Below are 14,440 nucleotides of genomic sequence, written 5' to 3'. Positions count from 1 at the left end.
ATGGTGCCATGATTTGCGAAAGCGGGGTTAATTTTTTCTTCTATTTTTGGCGCCAATCTACTTGTTCGTTTATTTGGTTGCTTCTTTGTAACCGCTAGATAATAATAAGTAAGGCACCATTTGATTTATCTTAATTTGAGGAAGTTTAAATTATGGTATGGCTAGTACTTGTATTTATTATAAAGAGCCACCAAATTCAATATGGCGTCTGTCAAATGTCATTAATTATAACCTCAATAATTACAAACTTAAAAATAATAAGAAAGTTATTTTTAAGTTTGTAATTGTTGTGTGTTCTATATCACTTAAATGTAGTGCCTGTTTATTTGGTTGTTTATTTGTAACCCTTCGGTGGCTTTTAATAAATAGGGGGACATTTGATTTATCTTAATACGAAGAAGTTCCAGTTATGGTATAAAGAGACTAGAGTACTTCCATTTATTATAAAGAGCCACATATCCAATATGGCGTCTGTCAACTGTCATTAATTATAACCACAATTGTAATAAACTTAAAAATTATAAGAAAGTTATTTTTATATATCATATATATACCACATATTTGTTTCATCATACTAATATGACTTCTTGATAAAATTGACGAATTTTGTGATGTTAAATTTTCTTCTAAAATTTTTTTAAAGATTTTTCCAAAAAAATTAAGCTATTCTGAATTATCACTTAAATGTAGTGCCTGTTTATTTGTAACTCTTGGGTGGGTTTTAATAAATAAGGAAACATTTAACTCATCTTAATATGAAAAAGTTCCAGTTATGATATAAAAAGACTAGAATACTTCTATTTATTATAAAGAGTCACATATCCAATATGGTGTCTGTCAACTGTCATTAATTATAACCTCAACAATAAAAAACTTAAAAATTATAAGAAAGTTATTTTTATATCTTATATATATATCACACCTCTTTTACATTATACTAATATGACCTCTTGATAAAGTTGATTAATTTTGTGATGTAATATTTTCCTCCAAAATTCTTTTAAAGATTTTTTCAAAAATAATTAATCTATTCTGAATTATCACTTAAATGTAGTGTCTGTTTATTTGGTTCTGTATTTGTAACCCTTGGGTGGCTTTTAATAAATAAGGGAACATTTGATTCATCTTAATATGGAAAAGTTAGGGTATAAAAAGATTAGAACACTATTTATTATAAAGAGCCACATATCCAATATGGCGTCTGTTAACTGTCATTAATTATAACCTCAATAATAACAAACTTAAAAATTATAAAAAAGTGATTTTTAGATATTATATATATATATATATATATATATATATATCACACCTTTTTTACATCATACTAATATGACCTATTAATAAAATTGACAAATTTTGTTATGTTATATTTTTTTCCAAAATAATTTTAAAGATTTTTAAAAAAAAAGGCTATTCTGAATTATCACTTAAATGTAGTGTCTAAACAAAAATAATCATCAAAATACACCGAATGATTAACAATAGAATTAGGAGTTTCTCCAAAAATTTGAATCTTAAAGATCAGCTTCTTTAATTAATAGAAAAGACGTTATGGTTCTTCATGACGAAGCAAAGCCACATGTCGCTTTAGAGACAAAGAAAGCTTAAAAATGTTAAATGAGAAGTTAATTTTATCTTTCATTGCCTTTTTAAAGATTATTTTAGAAAAATATAAGCTATTTTATAATATTAGTTTCGTTCAATAGAAGTCTGTAAACAAAAAATAATAAGAAGAAAGTGGTTTATCCACCCAACCCACTTGTTTGTTTATTTGGTTGCCTCGTTGTAACCGTTGGATGGGTTTTAATAAATAAAGCAACCTTTGACTCATCTTAATTTGAGGATTATGGTATAAAAGGGCTAGAATACTTCAATATATTATAAAGAGCCAACAAATCCAATATGGCGTCTGTCAACTGTCATCAATTATAACCTCAATAATTACAAACTTAAAAATAACAAGAAAGTGATTTTTATATATCTTATATATATATCACACCTTTTTTACATCATATTAATATGACCTTTTGATAAAATTGTCTAAATATGTAATGTAATTTTCCTCCAAAATCCTTTTAAAGATTTTTTCAAAAAAAATATAAACTATTCTGAATTATGACTTAAATGTAATGCCTAAACGAAAATAGTCATCAAAATCCACCGTATGGTTAACAAGGGAATTAGGAATTTCCTCCAAAAATTCGAATCTTAAAGATCAAGTTCTTTGATAAATAGAAAAGGAAAAAACTTTAAAATGTTAAATGAGAAGATAACTTTATTTTCCATTGTTCTTTTAAAGATTATTTTAGAAAAATATGTTATTCTAAAATATTATTTTGGTTGAATAGAAGTTTATAAACTTAAAATAATAATAAAGTGATTTATCTACCCAATCTACTTGTTTGTTTATTTGGTTGTCTTTTTGTATCCGCTGGATGGGTTTTAATAAATAATGCTACATTTAATTTGAGGAAGTTCAAGTTATCGTATAAAAAGGCTAGAATTCTTCTATTTAGTATAAAAAGCTAGCAAATCCAATATGGTGACTGTCAACTGTCATTAATTATAACCTCAATAATTACAAGTGACTGCCGCCATATTATTATTGTTTCTAAAAGTATAATAAAACTATATTGTTTGAAATTAAGAAACTTATTTTAATCAGTTGCATCTCCAACGCTTTTCTAATAACTAAAAATTAACAAAAATATTTTAAATTCGAAAGTATCCGTTTGAAACAAATGTACGTTGAAATAAAAACAAATATTCGTTCTAGATTCTCGATTAGAGTAATAAATTTTAATTCGGAAAGTCAAACCGGATTGACGTGACTATTCTAAATTGATTGGCGGTTGCTATGCCAACGTGCAAACCTAAGGCACTATTGAAAAGACGGACGTCAATAAAATTGTGGTCAAGTGCTATCGATACATTTTAAGGTCCGGGACACTGTATAAAGTTAATATACTTTTATTGCTCTCCCATTTTTTTCTTCTTTTTCCACCTTCGTTTCCTCCTACATACCACTTACTCAAATGTATTACGTTGACTTTGAAAAGAAGGCTTCACAGTAAGAATGGCAAATAGAATGGTCTTGTAAAAAATATTAGGGCATGCTTTAACTTAATACTTGAATGTTGATATTGTTACTTCCCGAAAATTACCATTTAAGGGATAGTAAAAGGGTTTAAGTCCATTTTTGATAGTTTTGAGTTAACTATAATTACTTTAATATTATAGAAGAAAGAATTTTTGCTTCAATTATTTTTCAAAAATTTGATTCTAGCAATATATTAAAGAAAAATAATTTTGTTTTATTTCTTTCGTTTCCATTTTACCTCCCAGTTGGGAGGAAGGTGACCTTGAGATATGATATTCTGCACAAAAACGTGCTTCAAGGCCACTCAATTATAAAAAATCTGGTTTGTGTTAATCAAGTTGCTTGTTTGTGAGAACAAATATGAATCACAAAAACAAACGATTCGTTTTCGGTAACCAACCAACTGAAAACCTCATTAAACAAACTTTCTCAAGTAATTCGGACCGGCTTCAAAATTCTCCGTTAGAACCCATTGCCAAAACCCCCAAATTCCAGTGATATTATCCAAATGGCGGCCCTGGTGTGTCCCGAGAAGGACGAGGCCGAAAAACGCGTGAAGGTCCTGCACAAACTGAAGGACCTAATCGAAAAGGCCGAACAAGATTTGGCGATAGGGGTGAGACAGATACCATGCGGAAGAGCTCCCCTACTCGAACCGACCAAGCCCCCGGAAAAACCGGCTGGACCTCCCGACGTTATGGTACCGCATATGGATCATGGTACCGACGGATCCGGTTAATTTGGATGTTTCAGGTTTGCTACAAACTCCCCAGGAAGAATGGGGACAACGACGGCGAGGAGGAGAGGGACGACATCCCTTTGAGCATGTCGAAGTCGCGGGAGCTGCGCGCCGGCGTCTTGTACCGCGGTTGCCACTGCTGCAAGAACAACGGTTTGCAAGACGATTGTCCCCGTGCGGAATGTCAGGGCTCACCCGCCTGTCTTACCAAACCCATCACCTGCGGTAATCCAGTTGCATTTGGTACGTTCCCCTAATAACATTCTAATTTAGGTCCCGTGGCGTACTGCGACGCCCGCCATTTGACGGCGAAGTCGGAACGGTACCGCAACAAGGACAAGGAAAAGACGAAGGAGCAGAAAATGAAGTACAAGTGCTTCCCGGCGACGGTCAAGCAGCCGGAGATGCCGACCTGCATCACTACCTGCATCTATGAGATGGCCTGACGACAAGTGCAGCTTTTCTTTTGTTCGTTGTATCTGGTTTTATTTTTCCGTTTCCTCCCGACCATCTCTCCCTCTTTGTTGTTTTTTTACAATTTTGATAGTTTGTGTTATGCTTGTCAGTCGAGGCTGTCAAATATTTGTGGAGAGACGAACAGGCTTGTTGAAGGTGCGTGTGCAAAACTATAAGGTTTATTTGTTTTAGGTTTGTGTTATGTTTTTTATGAAACTTGTTTAGGACGCGTACTTTTGACAAGCCCAATAACAGTGACAAGTTAAAGATATGTGTACAAGAAGTTTTCCATGATTTTTTTTTTGTATATTTTGATTCGTACATATATTTTTGACAAATACCTATTGCTACAATGAAACAGTTTAGAAGACAAGTTAAAACATATGGTGGGTTTTTTTGTTATTTAAGTTCACGTTTTGTTTGGTATTTATAGTTATTTTTATGTTTGTCTCCTTTAAAGGTTCTTTAATATTAATTGCAATTCTTCTCACCTTTTTACAAAACTTTTAAATTCCCTTTTAGCTCTTGTCCGTTGCGATGGTATGTTAGTCTATTATATGTGTTCTTTAATATTCTTTGCAGTTTCCCTTAACTTTGTATTTTAAATTTTTAAATTCCCTTGTCTTTTATGATGGTAGATTGGTCCCTATGTTTCCTTTAATTTTATGTTGACCCACGTATTTTTAACTTGTCAAACAATCAAAATATGTTTTAACTAACTGGAAATCAAATTTAAGCCAATTAACAATGAACTGGGCAATCTTCTCCACATGGAAACATCTTTCAAAAACCATTCAAGAAGTCTGAAATTGTGCATGCACAACAATTCAAGTATTTTAGTCAAGCCCACAGTTATTTCTTGATTAATTATTGGGAAGCGTGCACCTGCGGTTGGTGCTGTGAGTCTTCTCGCGTTATTCGTGTCAAATTTTAACGTGTGCCCACATTTCGACTTCGCAAGCCCACTGCCGTGAAACTTTTCCTTCGAACAGTGATGGCGTTTAGGTCGCACGTTGGCGACGTTCGGAAGTTGTCTTCCCGATCACCGAACTCAATGTCGAAAGTTGCGCAGAAAATGTTCAAGTTTCTGGCTCAAGCTGGCGTTTATTTGTCTTTCGAGGATGGTAGCAACAACTCGTTGTTTGTCTTCTGTGTTGTGTTTTTGAAATTCTGGTTTCTGCGCGGTCCTTCGAACTTGTCGTGCCATTGCTGTTGATGGGAGGAAGAAGCATATGGTGGTGCGTGTGGGAGAATTCAAGATAATTCATGACCCAAGACTGAAAACGCAACATTCTCTCGCAACGCGCCAACATCGCATGTCCCCGAGTAAAATGATCACATGACATGAAAACTTTGCGGGATGTTGGAAGTACCTTCAAGTCAAGTTATATTTTCCAAGGATCAAGATTTTGATCGCTTCGTGGCCGCAACCGTGTGATGGTTGCTTTGTTTTCCACTTTTCTGTTTTTGTTGTGTTTATTTTTTGTAAAAGTACTTTTGACTGACCAATGTGAATTTGTGAATGTGATCGTAAGACGTGTAAAAATATTATAAATATTGTAAACTGTGTCAATAAACCATTTGGATAAAAAATTGTCGATGTTTATTTATTTTGTTGTTCAAACACGAAATATAAATGTTTGTTTTGTTTTTTTATGATACCTTTCCGGAAGGCGTCTTTCTCATAAGTCCAATCACAATAAGAAGCAAAGAAGAAATTTTCAGTGATTGTATTGTTTATATATTGATTCATACATACATTTTTGACAAACCTATTGGTACTAAGAAACATCTTAAAAGAAAAGTTAAAATATATGGTAAGTTTTTTTTTGTTATTTAAGTTCACGTTTTGTTTGGTTTTTATGGTTATTTTTATATTTTTCGTCTTTAGATATTCTTTAATATTAATTGCAACTCCTCACTTTTTTACAAGTCTTTTAAATTCCCTTTTAGTTTTTGATCTTTATAATGGTGTAAGTATATTTTAAACATTCTTTAATATTCACTGTAGTTTCTCACAACTTTGTACAAGATTTGTAAATTCCCTTGTCTTTTTTAGATTGCAGATTGGTCACTATGTTTCTTTCAATTTCATATTGACTCACATATATTTACCTTTCCAAACAATCAAAATGTGTTTTAACTAACTGGAAACCAAATTTGAGCCAATTAACAATGAACCGGGTAATCTTCTCCTCATAGAAACATCTTACAAAAACCATTCAAGAAGTTTGAAATTCTGTATACACGACAATTCAAGAATTTTTGACAAGCCCACAGTTATTCCTTGATTAATTATGGGGAAGCGTGCTCCTGCTGAGAGTCTTCTCGCGTTATTCGTGTCAAATTTTAACGTGTGCCCACATTTCGACTTCGCAAGCCCACTGCCGTGAAACTTTTCCTTCGAACAGTGATGGCGTTTAGGTCGCACGTTGGTGACGTTCGGAAGTTGTCTTCCCGATCACCGAACTCAATGTCGAAAGTTGCACAGAAAATGTTCAAGTTTCTGGCTCAAGCTGGCGTTTATTTGTCTTTCGAGGATGGTAGCAACCACTAGTTGTTTGTCTTCTATGTTGCATTTTTGAAAATCTGGTTTCTGCCCGGTCCTTCGAACTTATCGTGCCATTGCTGTTGATGGGAGGAAGAAGCATATGGTGGTGCGTGTGGGAGAATTCAAGATAATTCATGACCCAAGACTGAAAACGCAACATTCTCTCGCAACGCGCCAACATCGCATGTCCCCGAGTAAAATGATCACATGACATGAAAACTTTGCGGGATGTTGGAAGTACCTTCAAGTCAAGTTATATTTTCCAAGGATCAAGATTTTGATCGCTTCGTGGCCGCAACCGTGTGATGGTTGCTTTGTTTTCCACTTTTCTGTTTTTGTTGTGTTTATTTTTTGTAAAAGTACTTTTGACTGACCAATGTGAATTTGTGAATGTGATCGTAAGACGTGTAAAAATATTATAAATATTGTAAACTGTGTCAATAAACCATTTGGATAAAAAAATTGTTGGTGTTTATTTATTTTGTTGTTCATTCACGAAATATAAATGTTTGTCTTGTTTTCTATGAAACCTTTTTTGGATGCCTCTTTCTGACAAGTCCAATGACAATAACATGTAAATATATATGTACAAGAAGTTTTCAGTGATTGTTTTGTCTATATTTTGATTTATATACATATATTTTTGAAAAATACCCAATGTTACCAAGAAACATATTAGAAAAAAAGTTAAAATATATGGTAAGTTTTTTTTGTTATTCAAGTTCACGTTTTTTTTTTTTTTGGTTTTTATAGTTATTATGTTTGTCATCTTTAGATATTCTTTAATATTAATTGCAGCTCTTCTCACCTTTTTACAAATCTTTTAAATTCCATTTTAATTTTTGACCTTTATGATGGTGTAAGTATATTTTAAACATTCTTTAATATTCACTGTAGTTTCTCACAACTTTGTGCAAGATTTGTCAATTCACTTGTCTTTTTATGATTATAGATTGGTCACTATGTTTCCTTCAATTTCATATTGTCTCACATATTTTTACCTTTCCAAACAATCAAATTGTGTTTTAACTAACTGGAAACCAAATTTTAGCCAATTAACAATGAACCGGGCAATCTTCTCCACGAGGGAACATCTTACAAAAACCATTCAGGAACTTAGAAATTGTGTATGCACGACAATTCAAGTATTTTAATGAAGCCCACAATTATTCCTTGATTAATTATAAGAGAAGCGTGCTCCTGTTGAGACTCTTCTCGTGTTATTCGTGTCAAATTTTAACGTGTGCCCACATTTCGACTTCGCAAGCCCACTGCCGTGAAACTTTTCCTTCGAACAGTGATGGCGTTTAGGTCGCACGTTGGTGACGTTCGGAAGTTGTCTTCCCTATCACCGAACTTAATGTCGAAAGTTTCGCAGAAAATGTTCAAGTTTCTGGTTCAAGCTGGCGTTTATTTGTCATTCGAGGATGGTAGCAACAACTCGTTGTTTGTCTTCTGTGTTGTGTTTTTGAAATTCTGGTTTCTGCGCGGTCCTTCGAACTTGTCGTGCCATTGCTGTTGATGGGAGGAAGAAGCATATGGTGGTGCGTGTGGGAGAATTCAAGATAATTCATGACCCAAGACTGAAAACGCAACATTCTCTCGCAACGCGCCAACATCGCATGTCCCCGAGTAAAATGATCACATGACATGAAAACCTTACGGGATGTTGGAAGTACCTTCAAGTCAAGTTATATTTTCCAAGGATCAAGATTTTGATCGCTTCGTGACCGCAACCGTGTGATGGTTGCTTTGTTTTCCACTTTTCTGTTTTTGTTGTGTTTATTTTTTGTAAAAGTACTTTTGACTGACCAATGTGAATTTGTGAATGTGATCGTAAGACGTGTAAAAATATTATAAATATTGTAAACTGTGTCAATAAACCATTTGGATAAAAAATTGTCGATGTTTATTTATTTTGTTGTTCAAACACGAAATATAAATGTTTGTTTTGTTTTTTTATGATACCTTTCCGGAAGGCGTCTTTCTCATAAGTCCAATCACAATAAGAAGTAAAGAAGAAATTTTCAGTGATTGTATTGTTTATATATTGATTCATACATACATTTTTGACAAACCTAATGGTACTAAGAAACATCTTAAAAGAAAAGTTAAAATATATGGTAAGTTTTTTTTGTTATTTAAGTTCACGTTTTGTTTGGTTTTTATGGTTATTTTTATGTTTTTCGTCTTTAGATATTCTTTAATATTAATTGCAACTCCTCACTTTTTTACAAGTCTTTTAAATTCCCTTTTAGTTTTTGATCTTTATAATGGTGTAAGTATATTTTAAACATTCTTTAATATTCACTGTAGTTTCTCACAACTTTGTACAAGATTTGTAAATTCCCTTGTCTTTTTTAGATTGCAGATTGGTCACTATGTTTCTTTCAATTTCATATTGACTCACATATATTTACCTTTCCAAACAATCAAAATGTGTTTTAACTAACTGGAAACCAAATTTTGAGCCAATTAAAAATGAACCGGGCAATCTTCTCCACATGGAAACATCTTACAAAAACCATTCAGGAACTTTGAAATTGTGTATGCACGACAATTCAAGTATTTTAATCAAGTCCACAATTATTCCTTGATTAATTATGAGGGAAGCGCGGTCCTGCTGAGAGTCTTCTCGCGTTATTCCTGTCAAATTTTAACGTGTGCCCACATTTCGACTTCGCAAGCCCACTGCCGTGAAACTTTTCCTTCGAACAGTGATGGCGTTTAGGTCGCACGTTGGCGACGTTCGGAAGTTGTCTTCCCGATCACCGAACTCAATGTCGAAAGTTGCGCAGAAAATGTTCAAGTTTCTGGCTCAAGCTGGCGTTTATTTGTCTTTCGAGGATGGTAGCAACCACTAGTTGTTTGTCTTCTATGTTGCATTTTTGAAAATCTGGTTTCTGCCCGGTCCTTCAAACTTGTCGTGGCATTGCTATTGATAGGAGGCAGAAGCATATGGTGGTGGATGGGGAAGAATTCAAGATAATTCATGACCCAAGACTGAAAACGCAATATTCTCTTGCAACGCACCACCATCGCATATCCCCGAGTAAAATGATCACATGACATGAAACCTTGCGGGATCTGGGTATCTTCAAGTCAAGTTATAATTTCCAAGAATCAAGATTTTGATCACTTCGTGGCCGCAACCGTATGATGGTTGCTTTGTTTTCCACTTTTCTTTTTTTGTTGTGTTTATTTTTTGTAAAAGTACTTTTGACTGACCAATGTGAATTTGTGAATGTGATCGTAAGATGTGCAAAAATAATATAGATATTGCAAACTGTGTCAATAAACCATTTAGATAAATAAAATGCTGGTGTTTATTTTGTTGTTCAAACAGGAAATGTAACATGTACTTTTCTTACGTCGAGTTACTTTCATTTTATAATTGTCTTGAGTTCTACATATGAAACATACTTTGTGGGTCAAGAGATTTTTAATGTGTTTTAACCTTCACCTTGATTAGATATTTTTTCTACTATAAGATGATAGAAGATATATAAGTTAAAAAAAAATAGACATCAATAAGGAAAATATAACAAATATCAATAAGGAAAATATGAAAAATATAAATAAGGAAAATATAATGTTTAAATAGGAATTATTGCCTCTGATACTTAAAATATAAGATTTTTTCACCATTTTCCTTATTTTAATGACATTTCGGTTTGACTTACAATTTTGGTAAATAAATGAATTACAAAAAATAGCACCAACTCATTAATTATATAACATATAATTATACCAACAATTATATCATTGTCATCACATAATTATTGTTAAAACGACATTACCTATGAGGGCCACACCACAAACAAAATCCGGAACCATGATCCAGCACCAAAATCCTTATTCCGAACCGGAAGCGAAACGGCGGAGACACAGTGGGGGGGTGGAGGTCGCCGAAACCCAAAAATCGAAAAAACTGACCGAACCAAAAACCAAAAAAGAAAAACCAACACAGCGCACCGAACAGCAACGACCGACGTTCTCGTTGTACCGTGCGGGATTGTTTAAACAACGCGGTTTACATGTCAGTGGCGCGTACGGCGGGACCGCGGCTCGGGGACTGGGACGCCGGCCGCCGCACGGAGGCGGGCGTGCGGAGGCGGCGCCCCCGGAACGAGACGCCGCCTCCGCGGCCGGGAATCGTGCGCGGTGCGCCGAGTGTGCAGCCCGCCGGGACCGGGACGGCTTTCGGTGTTTGGTCGCGGGATGTTTGTTAATTTCGTGTTTTTTCGTTTTTAGTTTTTGTGTTGAGGTTTAATGGTTTTGAATTTTTTCCCGTTCGGGTCGTGCCGAATGGAGACAATTGACCCTAAACTTTTCTAACGACGTCGGCGATTAAATAAGTGGGAACTGCTGAACTATTTAATGAGCGACAGTAGTAAAATCTAAAAACAATCTTGTTATAATTAGGTTACTTATTTATTACATAGGTAATTCATTTTTACAGTTTTCTGTAATTAAATCTTCTGTTCCTTTAAATTTAGAAGCTGAAATTGAAGCATTTTTAACAAAATTACGAATCTTTATCTTTTTTAATACATATACTGTTGTGTATTAATTACTTATTAAATACATATAGGAAAAAAATTTTGTTTAAATTTTGTCACTGCCATAGCAAGAAATTTATTTTGCGGACAGTGCGAAGAACCCCTAGTACATGGGGATTGCGAACTGGTGGTTTGGTGTCGGCTGTCGTTACGGCATTAAGTACGTGTGACAACCGGTTATTTAGGGGAGCGTTCATCACATTCGCTAATTGAGTTACCATTAACTCGTTGCCGCAACTTCCTAACTTCCTAACTCGTTATTTTGCCTCCTTCCATAAACAATTTATTTTATAAACGTTAGAAGATAATTATTTATAACCAGGATGTGGATGTAAACTTATCTACAAACAGTCCCGGATAAATTGTGATAATTATATTCGATTAAAAATGAGTCAAAAATTAATGTGTTTATTAATTCATATAATTGTATTGCAAACAGAATACACAAAATTGTAAGCAATATGGGGTGAATGTGATCGATAGTATAACTTTCACATTGAATACCGGTGCTATTAACCTAATGTTTTAATGTACAGACGATTACTAAAGATTTACTAAATGATAGGGTTGTCCCCCTTTTACAGACACACACATAGAACTAATGCAGCGGGGGCGGGGAATGAACGACAAAAGCCTTTAAACGGAGTGTAAAGCCCCATTTACATTACCGATCGACTAACTGATATAATAACGTGTCACTCGCCCCGTTCGGTCCCCGAAACGTCTAATTGACACCCGAAAAATACGACCCTCGGTAATTAACTACCCATCAATACATACCCGTTGAACTTTTCGTCCTTGTTCTGGTGGTTCATGCAGGATGATTAAATTTTTTAATTACATAAATATGTGGAAGAGATTTTAGTTTTTGTTATATTTCAGATGGTTAAATATGTTTTGATAATTATCGATGATTACCGGAACAAATATCGTATAACGTTGTGTATGTTGGACTTACGTTTTGCCAGGCGCTTAAACAATTATTGGCTTAATTATGTTGGACTGTTCGATACACGTATTCAATCCGATCGTGTATGGATTCAAAATACCAAAATTAACCAGAAGGATTTGCTTAGTAAACCTGTTTAATTGCTTTGTTCATATAAATATTATTATGTTAATTAGATTTATAATAATTATCTTACTTTATAAAAAAGTAATTACATGAATATCGCCCAAAATTTTATAGAACGTATCAGTAACAGTTATTATTAAATATTTTTATAGAACAATGTGTTAATGTTAATTAAATAAATGTTACATTACCTACTTAAAAAATGTCTAGTTGCCGCCACATTACAATACTCTTGATGCAGAAATCTGCAATTTAATTTTCCTATAGATTAGAAGAGACTACTACTTTCTAGACATTTTCTTTACAGAAATCTTTTATAAAAATAAGGTATATTCTATTTCTTGAATATTTTTTTTTGCATATACAGAGATGGCCAGTGGAGGACCGTGAGATTTGAGTCTGGTGAAACACATTAACATATATATATATATATATATATATATATATATATATATATATATAGAAAAAGAAAAAATCATAATTCGTTCTATCCACAGAAAGAAAGTTATTCAATAAAATATTTCCCATTAAGAATAAATTCTTACTATTAATAATTTTTTGCAGTTTTATATTTATTTATTTTTCCCTAAAACTTTAAAAATGACACTTATGTTAGAATCCTAATGTATTTGCAATGAATAAGTTTTCTTTTGATTTATTAGAGTATGAGCCTTTGTTCTGGAGAGGAATGTTTTGGGATGACCCATTTTTGCTCTGTTAAATTTTACTGATATATGAAAGTAAATCTTAATAAATATGTATCATAAATAAAATAACTGGGACAACAACATAAGTAAAGATACTCTTATTTATGTGACCATCAAATTTTTCATAATCGGCTGAAACTATTAATGTATTAAAATTCAATTAGTAATTGAAAGGCTTATATTGTATTAAATTTGTTGGATCTTTCTGAAATAAAATTAGTAAAAGTAAAGTTGAACCGACCATGTTTTTTTAAATATTGTAAGGGGTCCATATCGTTCGCTTAAATCTCGACTTCAAACGAATAAATGCGAAGGCATCCGAAAGCCGACCGCGCCATGCCTCCGGGCGTTCAGCGGCTCGAGGGATTTGGACCGGGGCTGTCGACTAAAAACTGCGTCTCCAGTATAGCAAACCGTAGAATATACAAATTTATCTTGGTAACTCTGGTGGAAATGAGTAGGTATTTTGTAATATGCGAAGTAGATATAAATCTGTTTTGGAGTAGGTGCAGGGTTATTAATTTAGGTAACCTAAAATTAATTTCTAAAATAGATATGATAAACAATTTTATAATCTAATTACATTCATTAAATTATTTGAATGTATATGATTTTACATTTGTTACAGGACTTATAGTCATCTTCGAGTACATAACAAAAATTAAGTATTGTTTATGTCAACAAAGGAAGAATCTTCGTTAAATTGATGACACGGTTTATGAAGTTTTTTAAATAATAATAATAATTTTAATAAAGAGATATTGAACTGGAATACTTTTAAAACATTATCTACAAACTGTGATATTTTATAAATAAATTTGTCTTTATAATAGCAAGTGTTTTATTTTTCAAATTTTGAAACAAATTAGTTAATAACAACACAACGTAACCAAGTAATTTTTTGTCACAATTTCTTTGAATAATTTTATTTATTATATATATATATATATATATATATATATATATATATATATATATATATATATATATAATTATATTATATATATATAATTATATTATTAATATATAATTATATTATATAATATTGTGAATTTTTCTCTATTATTTTGTTTATATCTTATTTATATCCACATATTATCAATTTTCAAATCTATCAAATTAATCAAAATTAATATTCTGTTTACTATGCAACTATGCAATTATTTATGTCCACATTTTAAATTCGAACATTAAAATATAATATTAAAAATTACACACAGGCCTGTAAATATATGTGATACAAAAAACGT

At 32.8% G+C, this 14,440-nt stretch overlaps 2 protein-coding genes and 1 long non-coding RNA gene across 3 annotated transcripts in view; 2 read left to right on the top strand and 1 right to left on the bottom strand.

The window, feature by feature from the left end:
* LOC109597106 (protein Skeletor, isoforms B/C) overlaps positions 1 to 10,922 on the bottom strand; it is a 71,722-nt gene extending 60,800 nt beyond the window's left edge. Inside the window, exon 1 of the mRNA XM_049967236.1 lies at positions 10,647 to 10,922. Within this exon, the coding sequence (XP_049823193.1) occupies positions 10,647 to 10,683 (37 nt within the window). The 5' untranslated portion in view covers positions 10,684 to 10,922. The remainder of the gene's footprint in view (positions 1 to 10,646) is intronic.
* On the top strand, positions 3,507 to 5,779 carry LOC109606467 (uncharacterized). Its single transcript, XM_020023017.2, has 3 exons — positions 3,507 to 3,800; positions 3,854 to 4,064; positions 4,113 to 5,779. Exons 1-3 carry the CDS (start codon positions 3,609 to 3,611, stop codon positions 4,283 to 4,285), a joined length of 576 nt encoding a protein of 191 aa, XP_019878576.1. The 5' UTR covers positions 3,507 to 3,608; the 3' UTR covers positions 4,286 to 5,779.
* Positions 10,923 to 13,458: 2,536 nt separating the features above from the next.
* Positions 13,459 to 14,022, top strand: LOC126265501 (uncharacterized). Its single transcript, XR_007547987.1, has 2 exons — positions 13,459 to 13,647; positions 13,819 to 14,022. It is a non-coding gene; the product is annotated as an uncharacterized LOC126265501 (long non-coding RNA).
* The last annotated feature ends 418 nt before the right edge of the window (positions 14,023 to 14,440 follow it).

Source organism: Aethina tumida, chromosome 5 (genome assembly GCF_024364675.1).
Source record: "Aethina tumida isolate Nest 87 chromosome 5, icAetTumi1.1, whole genome shotgun sequence".
Taxonomy (NCBI): Eukaryota; Metazoa; Arthropoda; class Insecta; order Coleoptera; family Nitidulidae; genus Aethina; species Aethina tumida.
This window is presented reverse-complemented; position numbering and strand designations above follow the sequence as displayed.

Bases quoted from the DNA above. Each gene is read 5' to 3' on its own strand.
- LOC109606467 (XM_020023017.2), top strand. From the start codon at position 3,609: ATGGCGGCCCTGGTGTGTCCCGAGAAGGACGAGGCCGAAAAACGCGTG. The intron at 3,801-3,853 runs GTACCGCATATG...TGGATGTTTCAG, and splicing joins CTGGACCTCCCGACGTTATG to GTTTGCTACAAACTCCCCAG. The intron at 4,065-4,112 runs GTAATCCAGTTG...ATTCTAATTTAG, and splicing joins TACCAAACCCATCACCTGCG to GTCCCGTGGCGTACTGCGAC.